Source organism: Lolium perenne, chromosome 4, assembly GCF_019359855.2.
Source record: "Lolium perenne isolate Kyuss_39 chromosome 4, Kyuss_2.0, whole genome shotgun sequence".
Taxonomy (NCBI): Eukaryota; Viridiplantae; Streptophyta; class Magnoliopsida; order Poales; family Poaceae; genus Lolium; species Lolium perenne.
In genome coordinates this window covers 284,415,938-284,435,642 of record NC_067247.2, presented here as the reverse complement: position 1 = coordinate 284,435,642, position 19,705 = coordinate 284,415,938, and the positions used below count along the sequence as shown (strand labels likewise).

The window sequence follows — 19,705 nt, the reverse complement described above, 5'->3', positions numbered from 1 at the left end:
TGGGAGCAAATTCATCACCATAATCATCAAATATAGGAGGCATAGTGTAATCATAATAACCTTTATCCTCCATAGTAGGCGGCACCAAAAGACCACTATCATTATAATCATCATAAATAGGAGGCAAAGTATCATCAAAGTAAATTCTCTCCTCCATGCTTGGGGGACTAAAAATAGCATGCTCATCAAAACCAGCTTCCCCAAGCTTAGAACTTTCCATATCATTAGCAACAATGGTGTTCAAAGCGTTCATACTAATATCATTGCTACTAGCATGCAAATAAGATTCCATGTCTTAACTCAGGAAATAGATTAAAAAGTTCATAGTTGCTTTCCATTATGCCAAACTAGTGATAAACAAAGAAACAAAAAGATGCAATTGCAGGATCTAAAGGAAATAGCTTCGAGCACTTACCCAGAAAATAGCTTAGTTGCCAGGATCCGGAGTGTGAGTGCCTTTTACCTTTCCTCCCCGGCAACGGCGCCAGAAAATAGCTTGATGTCTACGCACGCTTCTATTCCTGTAGACAGTGTAGGGCCTCCAAGAGCAGAGGTTTGTAGAACAACAGCAAGTTTTCCCTTAAGTGGATCACCCAAGGTTTATCGAACTCAGGGAGGAAGAGGTCAAAGATATCCCTCTCAAGCAACCCTGCAATCACGATACAAGAAGTCTCTTGTGTCCCCAACACACCTAATACACTTGTCAGATGTATAGGTGCACTAGTTCGGCGAAGAGATAGTGAAATACAGGTGGTATGAATGAATATGAGCGGTAGTAACGGTGCCAGAAAATAGCTTGCTGGCGTGCAGTTGATGGTAGTAATATTGCAGGAAGTAAAGATGCAGTAAAATAGTAAATAAGCGATGATTGCAGTATTTGGAAACAAGGCCTAGGGATCATACTTTCACTAGTGGACACTCTCAACATTGATCACATAATAAAACCACTCTACACTCTATTGTTGGATGATGAACACCATTAATTGTGAAGGGCTACAAGAGCGCCTCAATGCCGGAGTTAACAAGCTCCACAACATTCGATGTTCATATTTAAATAACCTTAGAGTGCATGATAGACCAACGCAATTATACCGAGTACTAACATAGCATGCACACTGTCACCATCAAGCTATGAAAGGAGGAATAGATCACATCAATAGTATCATAGTAATAGTTAACTTCATAATCTACAAGAGATCACAATCATAAACTATGCCAAGTACTACATGATGCACACACTGTCACCATTACATCATGGAGGAGGAATAGAGTACTTTAATAACATCACTAGAGTAGCACATAGATTAATAGTGATACAAAGCTCATATGAATCTCAATCATGTAAGGCAGCTCATGAGATCATTGTATTGAAGTACATGGAGAGAGATTAACCACATAGCTACCGGTACAGCCCCTTAGCGTCGAGGGACAACTACTCCCTCCTCATGGGAGACAGCAGCGGTGATGAAGATGGCGGTGGTGTCGATGGAGATGCCTTCCGGGGGCACTTCCCCATCCCGGCGGCGTGCCGGAACAGAGACTTCTGTCCCCCGAATCTTGGCTTCGCGATGGCGGCGGCTCTGGAAGGTTTCTCGTACCGTGGCTTATTCGTTTAGGGTTTTCGCGATGGAGTCCTTAAGTAGGCGGAAGGGCAGCCTCGGAGGGGCCCTGGTGGGGCCAGACAATAGGGGGCTCGGCCCCCCTCTTGGCCGCACCGCCACCATGTGTGGTGGCCCTAGACCTCCCCTCTGGTCCCGCTCTGGCTCTCTAGAAGCTTCCGGGAAAAATAAGGTTCTGGGCGTTGATTTCGTCCAATTCCGAGAATATTTCCTTACTAGGATTTCTGAAACCAAAAACAGCAGAAAATAGGAACTGGCACTTCGGCATCTTGTCAATAGGTTAGTTCCGGAAAATGCATAATAATGACATAAAGTGTGAACAAAACTTGTAGGTATTGTCATAAAACAAGCATGGAACATCAGAAATTATAGATACGTTGGAGACGTATCAGTTACTACAATGGTGTGCTAGCTAGCTGCTGTTGCTCTACCTTCCATGAACTAGCTCTATTGTTGTGCTTGTCTGGTGCTCTCCTTTCTCTAGCTGATTAGCTCTAATGTTTCCTTGGACTGGAGCACGGCCATGGCTGCCCTCATGGACGGCCGCGCGCTCGGGTCTGGGTGCGCGCACCAGAGTCCGACGACCATCACGCGCTCCACCTCCACCTTGTCGTAGTCGCCGTTTAGCCGCTCGTCAGCCGCATCAAGAAGGGCTACCCGACCATACAGTTCCCAGACCCAATCGACTAGTCGAAAGAGTCCGCCGTTCTCGGCCTTATTCTGCAACAAACTCAATGGCCTCCTTCCACATGCGACCTCCAAAAGGAGAACGCCGAAGCTATAGACATCAGATTCTGCACTGGCCCTGCCGGTGATCATGCACTCTGGGTCCACGTATCCCGGCGTCCCTGACACGGCGGTCATCGTCTGCATCCCGACGGCGTGGTCGATGAACCTCGCCAGCCCGAAGTCTCCTAGCTTGGCACCGAAGGACTCATCCAGCATAACGTTGCTCGGCTTGATGTCCCGGTGTATGACGCATTGCTCCCACTCCTCGTGGAGGTAGAGTAGTCCAGAGCCAACCCCAAGTACTATCTTCATCCTGTCCGTCGTTGCAGAATCAGGAACTCATCAGCTTAATTACGCACAGAAATTAATTTCAACAATTCCTTTTCAAGTCAGCATTAGCAATACCTCATTGGCCATGTCAAGAAGGTGCCGTTGCCGTGGAGATGGATGTCCAGGCTGCGGTTGGGCATGAGCTCGTAGATGAGCAGGAGCTCGTTGCGGCCATGGCACCAGCCGATGAGTTGTACCAGGTTCCGGTGGCCCAGTCTGCTTATGACCTTGATCTCTGAAGCGTACTCCTTCTTCCCTTGCATAGAGGAATCCTTGGAGAACCTCTTTATGGCCACGGGGAGGCCAAGCGCTTTCAGGTTGCCACGGTACACGGCACCGAAGCCGCCTTGACCGAGCTTCTCCTCTTCCGCGAAGTTCCTCGTTGCCTCGACGAGCTCGTGGTACGGAAACCGCCTGGGCCCCGTCTCCATCCCAATCTCCAGCATGGGCTCCCCATCTTCGTCGTCTTCTGAGGCAATGCCATCCTCCTCGGCCTCTCGCTTCTTCTTGTTACGACGACGGCGTATTAAGATTGCTGCGGTGGCGACGAGGAGCAGAAGGAGCAACGTCGCGCCGGCAGTTGCTCCCGCTATGATTCCTGAACCGTGGGTGCTCGGGGAGGGTGTTGCTCAGGGGCGGAGCCAGGATTTAGGTATAGGGGGGGCGAGACAGTAATGGATTTTTTTTTTTGCTTCCCAGACTATGAAAAAGTTGTATATCCAATTATCATTGGGGTTTAATTATTCCCATATATATGGACAACAATGTCGAGCGTGTATACCATAACTAATAACGATGCACAAATCCATACGCGACATGTAGGCGACGAGGTTGGTAATCAAACTACTTGGATATATGACATGAAATGATTTGAGATATACTCATTACACAAATCATTGTTAACTAAATTGTTGTCTTTAGCTAGTATTTATACAGATTTGGTCTCAAATTGTCAGTTGGAGTTAAATTGGATTTTATAGCTACCAATGCGTGCACATACATAATCGAATGAGATTAGTTGATTGTATAAGAAGTACTAGTACTGATCAATGTTATTAAAGTACATACCTCTAGGCAGAATTTAATCCAGGACATGCTCCCTTCTAAAACTGAATAGAGTTAGATGGTGATGGAGATCTGCTAGTCGGTGACGGCGGGCATGCGCGGCAGCAACCGCTATTTGCAGATCACCCACGTTTGACAAAGTATGGGAGATCTGGGCAAGACTATGAGCTGCCCATGCGCTAGATCGGCGAAGCTGAGCGCAGGAAGGCAGTCCGTCCGTCGCGCCGGCGAGCCGACGAGCAGCAGAATCGCAGATAGATCGGTGGCAGCAGCAAGCGCGCTACCGCCCTAATTAACGACGCGAAGAGAGGAAGGCGGCAAGCAGTCGCGCTCACGCAGCATCGACCGATCGATCGATCGTGGAAACAGACTGCATCTACGATCAGGACTGTCCACAATGGGCTAAACTGGCACATACGTAGGGCTGTTTGATAATTGGGCTGCTTGTGAATTGATTAATCACTCTATGATGGGCTAATAATTTGATTATTACGGGCCATTAGCACATGTACTGCTGCTGCAAATCGTTAGGGGGGGCCAACCATTGGGGGGGGGTCTAGCCCCTGCTCGCCCCCCCCTCCCTCCGCCCCTGCTTGGGTGCTTGCCATTATTGCTACTGTAGCTCATGTGTAATTGCTCATGAGCATCCTGTGATACTCATGGCCTGCTAGGTTGCTCCTGCTATGCTTCTGGTCATGCTACAGTCTATTCAATTGCTTGCTTGCTGGGCTCTAGTTGTTGCTATGGCTTAATTATATGTGTGTGCCATCCATGTATGTATCCCTGGCTTGATTACTTGAGTAATCCTTGCTTGAGCAAGGCCAGTGATGTGTGCTATTCTTGTATAGCTTGATCTAGTGGTACATCATGTATTTGATGTGCTTCTAGATATAATTATAAAGTCATTAATTCAGTTTCTGTTTATTCAGTTATGGCTTGGTGTATTTCTTCAGTAGCTGGTTAATACCTGATACTGGGCTTGACTCTACCAAGTTCTAGCAAATTCTGATGATCTTAGGATCATCATTTGCTTGATGGTTGCTTGTTGTGCTTCTGCCTGTGCCTTGTGGTGATGCTCTCTGTATCTGTGTAGCATCTCACCATGTTTTGGTGACTGCTAATGCTTAATTAAGCATATACTGATGCTTGCATTGATCCTCTGGCTCATTTGCAAGTGTTCCAGTTACTGGTTGCTTGTGTAATTCATTTATGTGTATAGCTTGTCATGATTTAATGGATAAATGAGATGAACTACTTGCAGTGATGAATCTTATGATTAATTTGCTTGAGCTAGAGGGATGCCAACTATTGTTGGGGACCCTAGCTCTTCTTTGAACCCATTTGGGTGATGATAAGTGTGCATGGCTTGCTGGTTTGGATGATTGTGTGGTTGAGGTGGCCTGAACAGTAATACTATGTGTTTTTGGTAGCTCCCACCTCTGGTGGCTTGCTGTGAATGGATAAATGCTTACTGGGTGATCATATTTGATTTCCATTAGCTTTTGATGTTGAAAAATACTTGCAGAAAACATATATTTCCGCATATATGATGGTTTTAAAAGTGCTAGTGCTGTCTGGGTATATTTCGTTAAGTATCTGGGATAGTTTTCCTTCGTATTTCCATTTGGAAGATGCTACCACTTGTCTGGTTAGCATAACCATGTACACATGCTTTGATTGATGCCTGGTCCTTGCCATTACTACCAGGTTACACTTGGTCTATGACCAAATGATGATCAAAACAGGGTTACTCTACCCTTTGTGTGCCTTTGTGTTCATGACTGTGCAGTTTATGAACAAAACCATCTGGTTTGTTCATGATGATGTGTATACCTCACTCCAGCTCCTAGGTTTTGCTGATGTAGAGGATTTTCTTTTGGTTGTGGTCTTAAGCTTGCCCTGCTCCTCCTAGCTAGCTTGTGATGACTTCCCCTGGCTTGCTCTACAACAACAGTTCTTGGTGAAACTGTTTTGGATGATTTTGGATGGCTGTGTTGTTCTTCCTGTTCTAACAGTTCTTGCTGTTCTTACCCTTGGAGAATCTATCGATGGACTCCTAGGGTTTGCTTGTGAAAAGGTTATATACTGGCCCTCCGCTGGCTCCTTTGGTCGACAGCACACTCTGTGCTGGTACTACTCCCCTGGCCTATGTATGTGTGGAGAGCATGCAACTAGCCTTAAAAGCTGATTGTGCATGCTCCCAGGTTGGGACTTGAACTTTGGCCTGGTTCCCTCGGCAGGCTTGGTATTATCCACCAATTCATCACCATTTTTACTAATCTGCCAAGTGGCTTTGCCACTTGGCCTAACTTTTGTTTCTCTGTGTTGTTTTTGTTTACAGGGTTCTATTATTTTATATTCTTGATTTACTTAATTGTTTATGAATTATCCATTATTGAATTGTGATATACTTAATTGATGTTTGAATTTGAAATTCAAACATAACTAATTTGAATTCAATCATGCAACTTAAGTTGAAAAGGGAATTGTTCCCCTCTCTTCTCAAAAACCCTAAGTGATGATTAGATAGGTCCAAGTTTATCGCACTCTCGAAACCCTAACCCTATCTGGTGTCGAGAGAGAAACTTGTCCCCCCTAAGATGCAGTTTTTCAATAAAGTGCGAAATTTCCCCAGATTTTATGATGCAATGCACGTCCCTTTCTAAATTCTACCCCGCAATCGTCTCAAATATTAGGATATTATAGCCTTTCCCCTTAAAGATAACTTCGTCCCGAAGTTGTGGTTGTAATACCTAAATAACTTTGGATAAGATTTCATTAGGTCTTCCTCTTTCTCCCAGGTGGCTTCTCTTTCAGGATGATGTTTCCACTGAATCTTGCAATACTTAATAGCTCTATTCCTGAGTTGTTTCCAGTTCTCCTCGAGATCTTGGCTGGCTTCTCGATGTAAGTCAAATCTGGCTGAAGATCTAGCTCGTCATGAGATACTGGCTCATCTGGTGTCTTTAAACATCTCCGGAGTTGTGACACATGGAACACATTGTGTATCTGAGCTAACCTCCCTGGTAGATCCAATTCAAAAGCTAATCCACGGTTCTGACTTAATATATTGAAAGGTCCGATGTATCTAGGGCTAAGTTTCCCCTTTAATCCGAATCTCTGTAGACCTTTCATCGGACTAACCTTTAGGTATACCATGTCTCCAACTTTTGGTTCCCATGTCCTTATCTTTTGATCTGCACAGCTCTTCTGTCGGCTTTGAGCTATCTTGAGTCTGTCCCTTATGACATCAATGACCTGCTGTTTCTCCTTCACATAATCTGGATCAAACTCCTTGCTTGAACCTGCCTCGTACCAATAGATTGGTGACCTACACTTCCTTCCGTACAGAGCTTCAAACGGTGCCATCTTGATACTGCTTTGATAGCTGTTTTTGTAAGAAAACTCTTCTAAGGGTAAGTGTTCCTCCCATGATCCTCCGGAGTCTAGGGCACAAGCCCTAAGCATGTCCTCAAGTATTTGGTCTGTCCTCTCAGTTTGTCCTCCCGTCTGAGGATGATAAGCTGTGATGTAGTACAACTTGGATCCTAAAGCTTCGTGTAATTGTTTCCAGAAGGCTGATGTGAACACAGATCCTCGATCTGACACTATCTTCCTGGGAACTCCGTGTTTACTCACAATCTCTTTGATATAGAGATATATAAGGTTCTCACCTTTATCCTTCTGATTCACCGCTAAGAAATGTGCACTTTTAGTCAACTGGTCCACGATTACCCATATCATGTCCTTCTTTTTATTGGTCATGGGTAGTCCGGTGATAAAATCCATTCCTATCTCTTCCCACTTCCATTCTTGAATAGGTAAAGGTTATAGTGGTCCTGCAGGACTTTGATGTTCTGCTTTCACTCTTTGACAGGTGTGACATTCTGCCACATACTGAGCAATTTCCCGCTTCATGTTATTCCACCAAAACAACTCTTTTAGATCCATGTACATCTTTGTACTTCCTGGATGGATTGAATATGGTGTTTGGTGTGCTTCTCTAAGTATAACTTCCTTAATCTCGGCATTATCAGGAACGCAAATCCTTTTCTGAAACCATAAGGATCCAGATTCTCCTAGTTTAAACTCTGATGGTCTTCCTTCTTCGATCCTTCGTATCTCTTCCACAATGAATGGATCATCCAACTGACCCATTATGATCTCATTTTTCAAATTCATGTTCAATTCTTCCGCAACTTGCAGTGGTGATAGTCCCTCGTGTGCTTCCTTTTCCCAGAGTTGTATCTGTGCTTGACTTATCTCCCTCTTAAGCACCAGCGCTATTTCTGGTTCAACTCCTCTGGTACTCTTTCTGCTTAAGGCATCAGCTACAACATTAGCCTCTCCTGGTGTGTAATTGATGGTCAAGTCATAATCCTTGATTAACTCGAGCCATCTTTTCTGTCTCATGTTCAGTTCCTTCTGAGTGAAGAAGTATTTGAGACTTTTGTGATCTGTATAAAGCTCACACTTGGCTCCATAAAGAAAATGTCTCCAAATTTTCAATGCAAATACAATTGCTGCTAGCTCTAAATCATGTGTTGGATAGTTGACTTCATGAGGTCTCAATTGTCTTGATCCATAAGATATCACTTTCCGATCTTGCATAAGTACACATCCTAATCCATGCTTGGATGTGTCACAATATACTGTGTAGTCCTTTCCAGTTTCTAGAATTGCTAACCCTAGTGTGGTTGTTAATTTCTCTTTTAGAGTTTGGAAACTCTTCTCACACTCATCTGACCACACAAATGGTGTGTTCTTCCTTAACAACTTGGTCATTGGTCCCGCTATTTTGGAGAATCCTTCGATGAATCTTCTATAGTATCCTGCCATTCCTAAGAATCCTCTGATTTCCTTGACATTCTTAGGTGCTTCCCACTCTAAGACTGATGCAACTTTGCTTGGGTTTACTGCAATTCCATCCTTGCTAATCACATGTCCAAGAAATTCTACTTGGTCTAGCCAAAACTCGCACTTGCTGAACTTGGCATAGAGCTGATGTTCTCTTAGTGTTTGCAACACTATCCTGAGATGCTCTGCATGTTCAGTCTTATCCTTAGAATATATCAATATATCATCGATAAACACGATGACAAATTTGTCAAGATAAGGCATGAATATCTTGTTCATGAGATTCATGAATATTGTTGGGGCATTGGTCAATCCAAAAGGTACTACTAGGTACTCATGATGTCCATACCTTGAGACAAAGGCAGTTTTCGGAACATCTTCTTTCTTGATCTTTATCTGGTGATACCCTGATCTCAGATCAATCTTGGAAAAGACTCCTGCTCCCCTGACTTGATCAAACAGATCTTGAATTCTGGGAAGTGGATACTTGTTCTTGATACTAACATTGTTCAAGTTCCGGTAATCTCTGCACATCCTACGGCCTCCATCTCTTTTGTCCATGTCGTCGTGGTGAACAGACAGATGCCATGGGATGGCTTATCTTGGGGACGAATGGACGCTAGAGGATTCGGGGGAGGGTTTTTGATGTGGATGGTGAGGTTTCCGGATGGATTCCTCAAGAACTTGGCCTTGGCCAAAGGAAGAAGATGATGAACTCAAGAACAAGGACAGCACTAGATCTCTCTATTTCTTCGTCACAAGTGCATACAGGTTTTATCGTACATCTCATCGTGCCCGCGAAGGGCTGTGCTCCCTCTCCTTATATAGGGGAGAGGGTGGCTTACAGGGGAAGAAACCCTAGAAACCCTAATGGGATCTTTGACTAGACAAACTACTTTACAAAGCTACTTTAGCTACCGGTGATGCCGGTATGCCTTTAATCAGAAGCCGTGACATCCTCCGGCACCTTTTACGTCATCCTTTGCCTTTGGCGTCATGGCTTCGATTAAACCTGAAGTGCTTCGCTCATCTTTGTCTCCTAGCTCTGAGAGCATCTTTGACTGGTCTTTGCCGACGTGCTACAGTGTAGCCTGTTCCGGTATTCCGGTACGCTCTTAGCTAGTTCCGGTATCCCCCTCCTTGGGATACCGGTATGATTCTTTGAATCAACTTTCGCTATCCGGAACAACCTTTAAACCGGCACTTTGATGGCCTAAACCATCCGGTTTGGCATGCCTTTGGCATACCGGGGGTCATCCCCCCAACATTAGTCCCCGAAGCTGGTATAGTCCGGCGGATCCTATCCAACGGACCATGCCAGGTTTTCCTTTCTCAAGGTACCGGTTTAACCCTTCCGGAATCCGGATCGAACTCTTTGGCGTCCTTGCCGAACTTATGTCTCTGTACCGGTTTTCTCCGGCATCTCTTGTCATTAAACCTCTCCTCGACGAAGTCGAGAATATCTCGAGTACCGTGCCTGTCAGTGACATGCGCACTGTGCCTGGCGCGCGACAGTGTCAGTGGTCACTTCGGTTCGTCTTCTGTGCCAGCATTTATGGCGCCGCACCGGATCTGCGCTGCCGTTCCGGATCCGTGTGGCCTTCCTGTGTCTTTGTATTTTTGGCGCGTGTATCTTCGCACCACGTGGCGGCCCACGATCCGAACCGCCGCGGCCCAGCGGTTTCCGGCCCACTTCTCTTCTTTCCTGTATAAGGGGGAGCGGTTCCTCTTCGTCTTCTCTCCGCATTTGCCCCCTTCCCTACGCTCTAAGCCCTCTCGCCTGTTGCGCTCCCGTCGCCGCCGTTCTCCGCCGAGTTGCTGCTCCGACGAAGTCCAGCCGTTCTTCGCGCTGCGTCAGGACTCTCCGTCGCGCAGAGGGTCTTTGAAGCTCCTCGTCCGCTGCAGCATCGGGTTCTCGCAGGCACCCTCTGCTCACCTACGCCGCCGGCCTTCTCCGTCGACCGCAAGCCCATCGCACCTCCGGTGACCTTCTTCGTCAGCGTCTCCGTCGCCTCAGGTTAGCCCCAATGCACGTTTGCCCCTCTTTCTTTTGCTTTCCAGTTCTTGGGCTGGTAGGGTATTTACTTCCTCTTTTCCTTTGCTTTTCCTCTTACTCGTAGATCTTCGCGCGGGGCTTGATCTTGGGAAAGCTGTTTATAGGTAGATTCCAGCATCTATCGACACGCATGTCTACCGACCTTTATCTTTCCGATTCGGCTTCCAGCAGCCACCACAGTCAGGCTTCCGGCAAGCTTGAAGCTGAGCTGGACCGGATGGGAGCTTCCTCATCCGTTCCGGATTCTAGCTCTAGGAGGGGCCAGGAAGCCAGCAGCTCCCGCCAAGCTTCCGGTGTGGACTTGGCCAACATCACTCGGGGAGCTTGGAAAGGATCCGACGTGACCCAAAAAGACATTGATTGGCTGTACCGCTCCCGGAGGATACCGGCACAGGTATCTTGCCGGATTCCACGTGACGAGGTGGAACCCAAGCCCGAGCCCGGAGAGTTTGTTGTTTACGTCTCTCATTTTGAGCGCGGCTTCGGCCTTCCTACCTCCGATTTCTTTCGTTAGTTCCATGACTTTTATAAACTCCAACCTCATCACCTTGCTGGCAACGCCATCTTCTACCTCTCATGCTATGTTTCTTTCATGGAGGCCTACGTTGGCCTCCTTCCCACCAAAGAAGCTTTCGCCCGCTTCTTCTGCATTCGGATCAACTCGGTCCAAGGCAAAGACATCCCCAAGCCAAAACCTCCGGTGCAGTGCGGGTCCTGCATCGTGGGTTCCCGCCAAGGGAGCCCTTTTTCAAGTTCTCTGGCCTGGATTCTTGCCGGGCCTGGCAGGAGACTTTCTTCTATGTGAGGAAGAAAGGTTCCTCAAATTTTATCAACTTGCCGGCTTACAATCCGGCGACACCCACAAAGACCTACTGGGCTACCATCCGGGGACCAATCATATCGAGACTAACCGGATAGTCCGGTTCCTGGAGAGCCTCAAGAAAGATACGAGGATCTGCTCCGACGATATCCTCCGTGTGTTTATCTCACGCCGGGTGCTTCCTCTCCAGCGTCGAGCTCATAAGATGAGCCAGATGTGCGGCCCCCATGATCCCACGAAAATCACCGGCTTGGCCCTGAGCACAGAGGATGTAGCGCTCAAGGCCAGGCAAATTTGTAATACGGACATGCCCTCGGATTGGAAATGGGGCCTCCTTCCTCTTAGCGCCATGAACCCTCCAACAGCTGATGTAAGAACTCGAGTAATCCAGGTTGTTTTCCGGTAACTTTTCAACGCATAACTAACCGATTCTTCCCTTTTTCAGGCCTGCGAGCGCTTCCCTCGCACCGCTGAGGAGGTGCGTGCTCCTTTCCGGAGGCACGATCTGGACAAGGTTGATCCAGATCCTTACGTGATCTAGACTAAGAGCAAGATGAGACGCTCCCAGACTCCGCGTCCCGGTAACTTTTCTGGCAAGGACTCCGGTTCCGATGATGAGGTTACTATACTTGAGGTATCTTTCTCTTTCTGTTTTCTCATATATCACATCTTTCTGTAGCCGCTCCTTCAGCCAACGCCAACCCACAGGTTGTGGAGCGCGCCACCCCGCTTCAGGCCGAATGCGGGGCCGAGTTTATGGAGAAGCTCGCCTCCGAGGGCCGCAAGAAGAAGGCGCCCACGCCTGAGGCCGGCTCCAGCGAGATCCCCCCGGCCAAGCGCTCCCGGATTGAGATCGCCGGGAAGACGGTGACCACCAAGCGCTACCGGAAACGGGAGATGCCGGTGGCTACCGGGTGAGTTTCCGCTTTTACTTTTTTTTTGTCTCTTGACTCTTTTTGTATCCGGATTCTTTTGTCTCCGGAATCTCTTTTTCCGGTTGCCTTTCCGAACTTTTTTCTTTTTTCATCTTTCCAGGCCTCCCTTGAAGATCACCAAGAGCGCCTCTGGCATGAAGCCGGAGACCTCAGGGGACGCCGCCAGGGCTCCCCTCCTCCTCAGCAAAGTCCGGTACCATCTGGTGCCGGCAACCTTTCTGCCTCCCCTGGGGGGCAACACAAGTTCGGGGCGCGCGGCCCCGAAACCTTCTGATCACCGCGCGGAGGGGGACTTTGTTTCCCCTCCAGAGACCCAAGACACCGGCGCTAGCAACATCGGCGCCGGCACCGAAGACGCCGGGCGGGCGGAACCTCTGGTTCCTCCTGTCCCGAAGAAGGCTTCTTCCTCCCCCTCCAAGGCCGTGCCGGATTCTTCCGGGCCGGCCAGCTCCTCTCCGACGAAGGACGCTCCGGAAGCTCCTGAGCCGCCCAAGACTGCGCCAACTCCTCCTCCGGCAACCTCCATCGAGAAGCCGGCTTCTGCCAAGCCCACGCCACCAGAGAGCGGTAGGCTCACCACCCAGCAACTTGCTGCGGTGGTGACTGCGGCCACGGATCCCTCTTCCGGTTCGCGGATGATGGTTCTGCATACCGGTCGTGCCGCCGTGGTGGCCTCCGAGGTGGCCTCCACCCAGATTGTCCGGATTACCGAGTTCCAACGCCAAGGAGCCGAGCTGGGCCATCTGCTCGATTACGCTGAGAAGTGGAATCGGGCGGATCTGACGCCGGCGACACGGGGCCTTGGCAAGGACAAGCTTCCGGTGGTCGACCCCTCCGGCCCTCGCAGCACCGTTCAACACTTCGGCCGGCTGCGACGCGCGGCCAAGGAGTTTGACAACGCCTGGCACGATGCCAGCAGCAACGTGACGGTAAGCCATACAACCTCAATCTCTTTTACATTCCTGCCGGTTTTCTTTCCAAGCTTCGAAGATTATGTATATCCTCCCAGTCCCCGAGTTTCGGGTTGAGAACGTAGTTCTTAGCGCGAAACTTTGTTAGAAATCAAAAAAACCGGCATAGCCAGTCCCCGAGTTTCGGGTTGAGAGCGCAGCACTTAGCGCGAAACTCTGTTAGAAATGCAAAAAACCGGCATAGCCAGTCCCCGAGTTTCGGGTTGAGAGCGCAGCACTTAGCGCGAGACTCTGTTAGAAATGCAAAAAACCGGCATAGCCAGTCCCCGAGTTTCGGGTTGAGAGCGCAGCACTTAGTGCGAAACTCTGTTAGAAATGCAAAAAACCGGCATAGCCAGTCCCCGAGTTTCGGGTTGAGAGCGCAGCACTTAGCGCGAAACGTTTTTCTCCTTGCCGGCTTCTTTCTTACCGAAAACCTTCTCAACTTGAACAGAGCACGGCGGACGCCCGGAAGCAGCTCTTTGAGGAGCTGCTGTGGGAGCACCGGGAGCTGTCCGAGGCGCACAGAAAGTGCCAAGGTTAGTCCTTGCTCCTCCGGCTTCTTTTTACCGGTTGCTTTAGCTTTCCAGCACTTGCTTAACTTCTTGCATTTCAGCGCTTCCGGAAGTCGACTTCGAGGACCTCTCCGCCGAGCTTGCCGCGCTCAAAGGTACTATCTCTTCTTTGTCTTTACTTGTTTTGCATGTTTCATCGTATCGGATTTCCGTTTGTTAACAAAACTTTTCTGGATTCAGTTGAAAAGGACCAGCTCACCTCCGTGCACCGCGAGATGAAGGAGCAGGCCATGCAGGCTGAGCTCCGGCATGCGCGTGAGCTCAAGGAGGCCAAAGCCGCAGCTGAGGCCAAGCTTGACGAAACTCTGAAGGAGTATACCGACTCCACTGCTGGGCTGCGGAAGGAGCTGGAGGAGGAGGCTGCCGCACGGAAGGCTGCGCAGGACAAGATCGCCCAGCTCACCGCTGATCAAGCCGATTATGATCAGATGGTGATGTAGATCGACTCCCTCGCCTGCAGCAAGTGATTCCTCCCTTTTTTCTCTTGCTTAGAAGCTTTTAGTTTATGCCGGTATGTTCTCACACCGGTTGCTCTTTCTTCTCTTTTTCTTTGTAGGGATCTCCCCGGACTCCCAGAGGCATGCGGTTGCCAAGGTCATGGAGCACAAGGCCAAGCAAACTTTTCCAAGCCCGGATGCGCCCTGGGACGGCTACGACTATCTGGTCGCGCTCTTCGCCCGGATCCAGCACATGCGCTCCGTCGACCGGCACATGAACGATCTTCCGGATGCTGCACTCCAAATCTTCAAAGTGCTGTGGCCTGGGGAGCCGGTGCCTGACAACGTCATGCTGGTTGCTGAGCGCCTGAAGGACGCAGGCCGGAGGATCCGCGAGTGGAGGTGCTCAGCTGCTCGTGCCAGAGCGGATGCGGCGCTGCGCATCGCATGCTCCTGGTATGATGACCTGGACCTGGACGCCTTCCACGCCCTCCGTGGCGACTCGCCTGCTGACAAGGATCCGGTTCGCGTCGCCAAGCGCCAGGACCGTGCCTACCGCATTTCCGAGCTCACTCACATGCGCACCTTCATCCCTCCTCCTCCCAACGTCAAGGATGCAATTTCCAATGATGAAGGAGCCGTCGAGGACGATGAGGATGAGGATGTCGAAGAGGACGCGACTGATCCGGAAGAAGGCGACGCTCCTCCGGAAGCTCCTGTGGCTGGTGATACGTCTCCGACGTATCGATAATTTCTTATGTTCCATGCCACATTATTGATGTTATCTACATGTTTTATGCACACTTTATGTCATATTCGTGCATTTTCTGGAACTAACCTATTAACAAGATGCCGAAGTGCCAGTTGCTGTTTTCTGCTGTTTTTGGTTTCAGAAATCCTAGTAAGGAAATATTCTCGGAATTGGACGAAATCAAAGCCCAGGGGCCTATTTTCTCACGAAGCTTCCAGAAGTCCGAAGGAGAGACGAAGAGGGGCCACGGAGGGGCCACACCATAGGGCGGCGCGGCCCCCCCCTTGGCCGCGCCGGCCTGTAGTGTGGGGCCCCCGTGCCGCCTCTTGACCTGCCCTTCCGCCTATAAAAAGTCTCCGTGACGAAACCCCCAGTACCGAGAGCCACGATACGGAAAACCTTCCAGAGACGCCGCCGCCGCCGATCCCATCTCGGGGGATCCAGGAGATCGCCTCCGGCACCCTGCCGGAGAGGGGAATCATCTCCCGGAGGACTCTACGCCGCCATGGTCGCCTCCGGTGTGATGTGTGAGTAGTCTACCCCTGGACTATGGGTCCATAGCAGTAGCTAGATGGTTGTCTTCTCCCCATTGTGCTATCATTGTCGGATCTTGTGAGCTGCCTAACATGATCAAGATCATCTATCTGTAATTCTATATGTTGCGTTTGTTGGGATCCGATGAATAGAGAATACTTGTTATGTTGATTATCAAAGTTATGCTATGTGTTGTTTATGATCTTGCATGCTCTCCGTTACTAGTAGATGCTCTGGCCAAGTAGATGCTTGTAACTCCAAGAGGGAGTACTTATGCTCGATAGTGGGTTCATGCCTGCATTGACACAGGACGGTGACGAGAAAGTTCTAAGGTTGTGTTGTGCTGTTGCCACTAGGGATAAAACATTAGTGCTATGTTCAAGGATGTAGTCACTAGTTACATTACGCACCATACTTAATGCAATTGTCTGTTGTTAGCAACTTAATACTGGAGGGGGTTCGGATGATAACCTGAAGGTGGACTTTTTAGGCATAGATGCAGTTGGATGACGGTCTATGTTGTCGTAATGCCCAATTAAATCTCACTATACTCATCATGATATGTATGTGCATGGTCATGCTCTCTTTATTTGTCAATTGCCCAACTGTAATTTGTTCACCCAACATGCTGTTCGTCTTATGGGAGAGACACCTCTAGTGAACTGTGGACCCCGGTCCAATTCTCTTTACTGAAATACAATCTACTGCAATACTTGTTCTACTGTTTTCTGCAAACAATCATCTTCCACACAATACGGTTAACTCTTTGTTACAGCAAGCCGGTGAGATTGACAACCTCACTGTTTCGTTGGGGCAAAGTACTTTGGTTGTGTTGTGCAGGTTCCACGTTGGCGCCGGAATCCCTGGTGTTGCGCCACACTACATCCCGCCGCCATCAACCTTCAACGTGCTTCTTGGCTCCTCCTGGTTCGATAAACCTTGGTTTCTTTCTGAGGGAAAACTTGCTGCTGTGCGCATCATACCTTCCTCTTGGGGTTGCCCAACGAACGTGTGAAATACACGCCATCAAGCTCTTTTTCTGGCACCGTTGCCGGGGAGATCAAGACACGCTGCAAGGGGAGTCTCCACTTCTCAATCTCTTTACTTTGTTTTTGTCTTGCTTAGTTTTATTTACTACTTTGTTTGCTGCACTAAATCAAAATACAAAAAAATTAGTTGCTAGTTTTACTTTATTTGCTATCTTGTTTGCTATATCAAAAATACAAAAAAATTAGTTTACTTGCATTTACTTTATCTAGTTTGTTTTATTTACTGTTGCTAAAATGGCCAACGCTGAAAACACTAAGTTGTGTGACTTCACAACCACAAATAATAATGATTTCTTATGCACACCTATTGCTCCACCTGCTACTACAGCAGAATTCTTTGAAATTAAACCTGCTTTATCAATCTTGTTATGCGAGAGCAATTTTCTGGTGTTAGTTCTGATGATGTTGCTGCCCATCTTAATAATTTTGTTGAATTATGTGAAATGCAAAAATATAAAGATGTAGATGGTGATATTATTAAACTAAAATTGTTCCCTTTCTCATTAAGAGGAAGAGCTAAAGATTGGTTGCTATCTCTGCCCAAGAATAGTATTGATTCATGGACTAAATGCAAGGATGCTTTTATTGGTAGATATTATCCCCCTGCTAAAATTATATCTTTGAGGAGTAGCATAATGAATTTTAAACAATTAGATACTGAACATGTTGCTCAAGCTTGGGAAAGAATGAAATCTTTGGTTAAAAATTGCCCAACCCATGGACTGACTACTTGGATGATCATCCAAACCTTCTATGCAGGACTAAATTTTTCTTCGCGGAATTTATTGGATTCAGCTGCTGGAGGTACCTTTATGTCCATCACTCTTGGTGAAGCAACAAAGCTTCTTGATAATATGATGATCAACTACTCTGAATGGCACACGGAAAGGGCTCCACAAGGTAAGAAGGTAAATTCTGTCGAAGAAACCTCTTCCTTGAGTGATAAGATTGATGCTATTATGTCTATGCTTGTGAATGATAGGACTAATATTGATCCTAATAATGTTCCATTAGCTTCATTGGTTGCACAAGAAGAACATGTTGATGTAAACTTCATTAAAAATAATAATTTCAACAACAATGCTTACCGGAACAATTCTAGTAACAACTATAGACCATATCCTTATAATAATGGCAATGGCTATGGTAATTCTTATGGGAATTCTTACAACAATAATAGGAGTTCACCCCCTGGACTTGAAGCCATGCTTAAAGAATTTATTAGTACACAAACTGCTTTTAACAAATCTGTTGAAGAAAAGCTTGGGAAAATTGATATACTTGCTTCTAAAGTCGATAGTCTTGCTGCTGATGTTGATCTTTTGAAATCAAAAGTTTTGCCTAATGAGAATCATCATAATAAAATTACTACTACAGCAAATGCCATTCAAGTTAGAATTAATGAGAATATAAGATTAATGGCTGAACTGCGTGCTAGGTGGGATAGAGAAGAAAATGAAAAACTAGCTAAAGAAAAGAATATAGCTAAAGTTTGGACTATTACCACCACTAGTAATGCTAATGCTACACATGTTGCTGCACCTCCCACTAATACTAATAAAAGAATTGGTGTTAGCAATGTTTCCACTTCTAATGCAAAGCGCGAAAAACTGCCTGAAACTGCTAAAACTGCTGAAACTGCCTGTGATAAAGCTGCTGAAATTTTTTCCAACATTGGGGATGATGATCCCATTGCTTTAGATTATAATGGTTTGAATTTTGATGATTGCCACATCTCTGAAGTTATAAAGTTCTTGCAAAAACTTGCTAAAAGTCCTAATGCTAGTGCTATAAATTTGGCTTTTACACATCATATTACAAATGCTCTTATAAAAGCTAGAGAAGAGAAACTAGAGCGCGAAGCCTCTATTCCTAAAAAGCTAGAGGATGGTTGGGAGCCCATCATTAAGATGAAGGTTAAAGATTTTGATTGTAATGCTTTATGTGATCTTGGTGCAAGTATTTCTGTTATGCCTAAGAAAATTTATAATATGCTTGACTTGCCACCGCTGAAAAATTGTTATTTGGATGTTAATCTTGCTGATCATTCTACAAAGAAACCTTTGGGGAAAGTTGATAATGTTCGCATTACCGTTAACAATAACCTTGTTCCCGTTGATTTTGTTGTCTTGGATATTGAATGCAATGCATCTTGTCCCATTATATTGGGAAGACCCTTTCTTCGAACTGTTGGTGCTATTATTGATATGAAGGAAGGTAATATAAAATATCAATTTCCTCTCAAGAAAGGTATGGAACACTTCCCTAGAAATAGAATGAAGGTACCTTTTGATTCTATTATGAGAACAAATTATGATGTTGACACTTCGTCTCTTGATAATACTTGATACACACTTTCTGCGCCTAGCTGAAAGGCGTTAAAGAAAAGCGCTTATGGGAGACAACCCATGTTTTACCTACAGTACTTTGTTTTTATTTTGTGTCTTGGAAGTTGTTTACCACTGTAGCAACCTCTCCTTATCTTAGTTTTGTGTTTTGTTGTGCCAAGTTAAGCCGTTGATAGAAAAGTAAGTACTAGATTTGGATTACTGCACAGTTCCAGATTTCTTTGCTGTCACGAATCTGGGTCCACCTCCCTGTAGGTAGCTCAGAAAATTAAGACAATTTACGTGCATGATCCTCAGATATGTACGCAACTTTCATTCAATTTGAGCATTTTCATCTGAGCAAGTCTGGTGCCATTTTAAAATTCGTCAATACGAACTGTTCTGTTTTGACAGATTCTGCCTTTTATTTCGCATTGCCTCTTTCGCTATGTTGGATTAATTTCTTTGATCCACTAATGTCCAGTAGCATTATGCAATGTCCAGAAGTGTTAAGAATGATTGTGTCACCTCTGAATATGTCAATTTATATTGTGCACTAACCCTCTAATGAGTTGTTTCGAGTTTGGTGTGGAGGAAGTTTTCAAGGATCAAGAGAGGAGTATGATGCAACATGATCAAGGAGAGTGAAAGCTCTAAGCTTGGGGATGCAC

At 46.8% G+C, this 19,705-nt stretch overlaps 1 protein-coding gene across 1 annotated transcript; it reads right to left on the bottom strand.

Annotated features, from left to right (window-relative positions):
- Positions 1–2,099: 2,099 nt before the first annotated feature.
- On the bottom strand, positions 2,100–10,573 carry LOC127347677 (L-type lectin-domain containing receptor kinase IX.1). The gene is made up of 3 exons (XM_051373842.1): positions 10,537–10,573; positions 2,754–3,306; positions 2,100–2,661 (listed from the first exon to the last, which is right to left on the bottom strand). The coding sequence occupies exons 1-3, from the start codon at positions 10,571–10,573 to the stop codon at positions 2,100–2,102; spliced, it is 1,152 nt and encodes a 383-aa protein (XP_051229802.1).
- Positions 10,574–19,705: the final 9,132 nt, after the last annotated feature.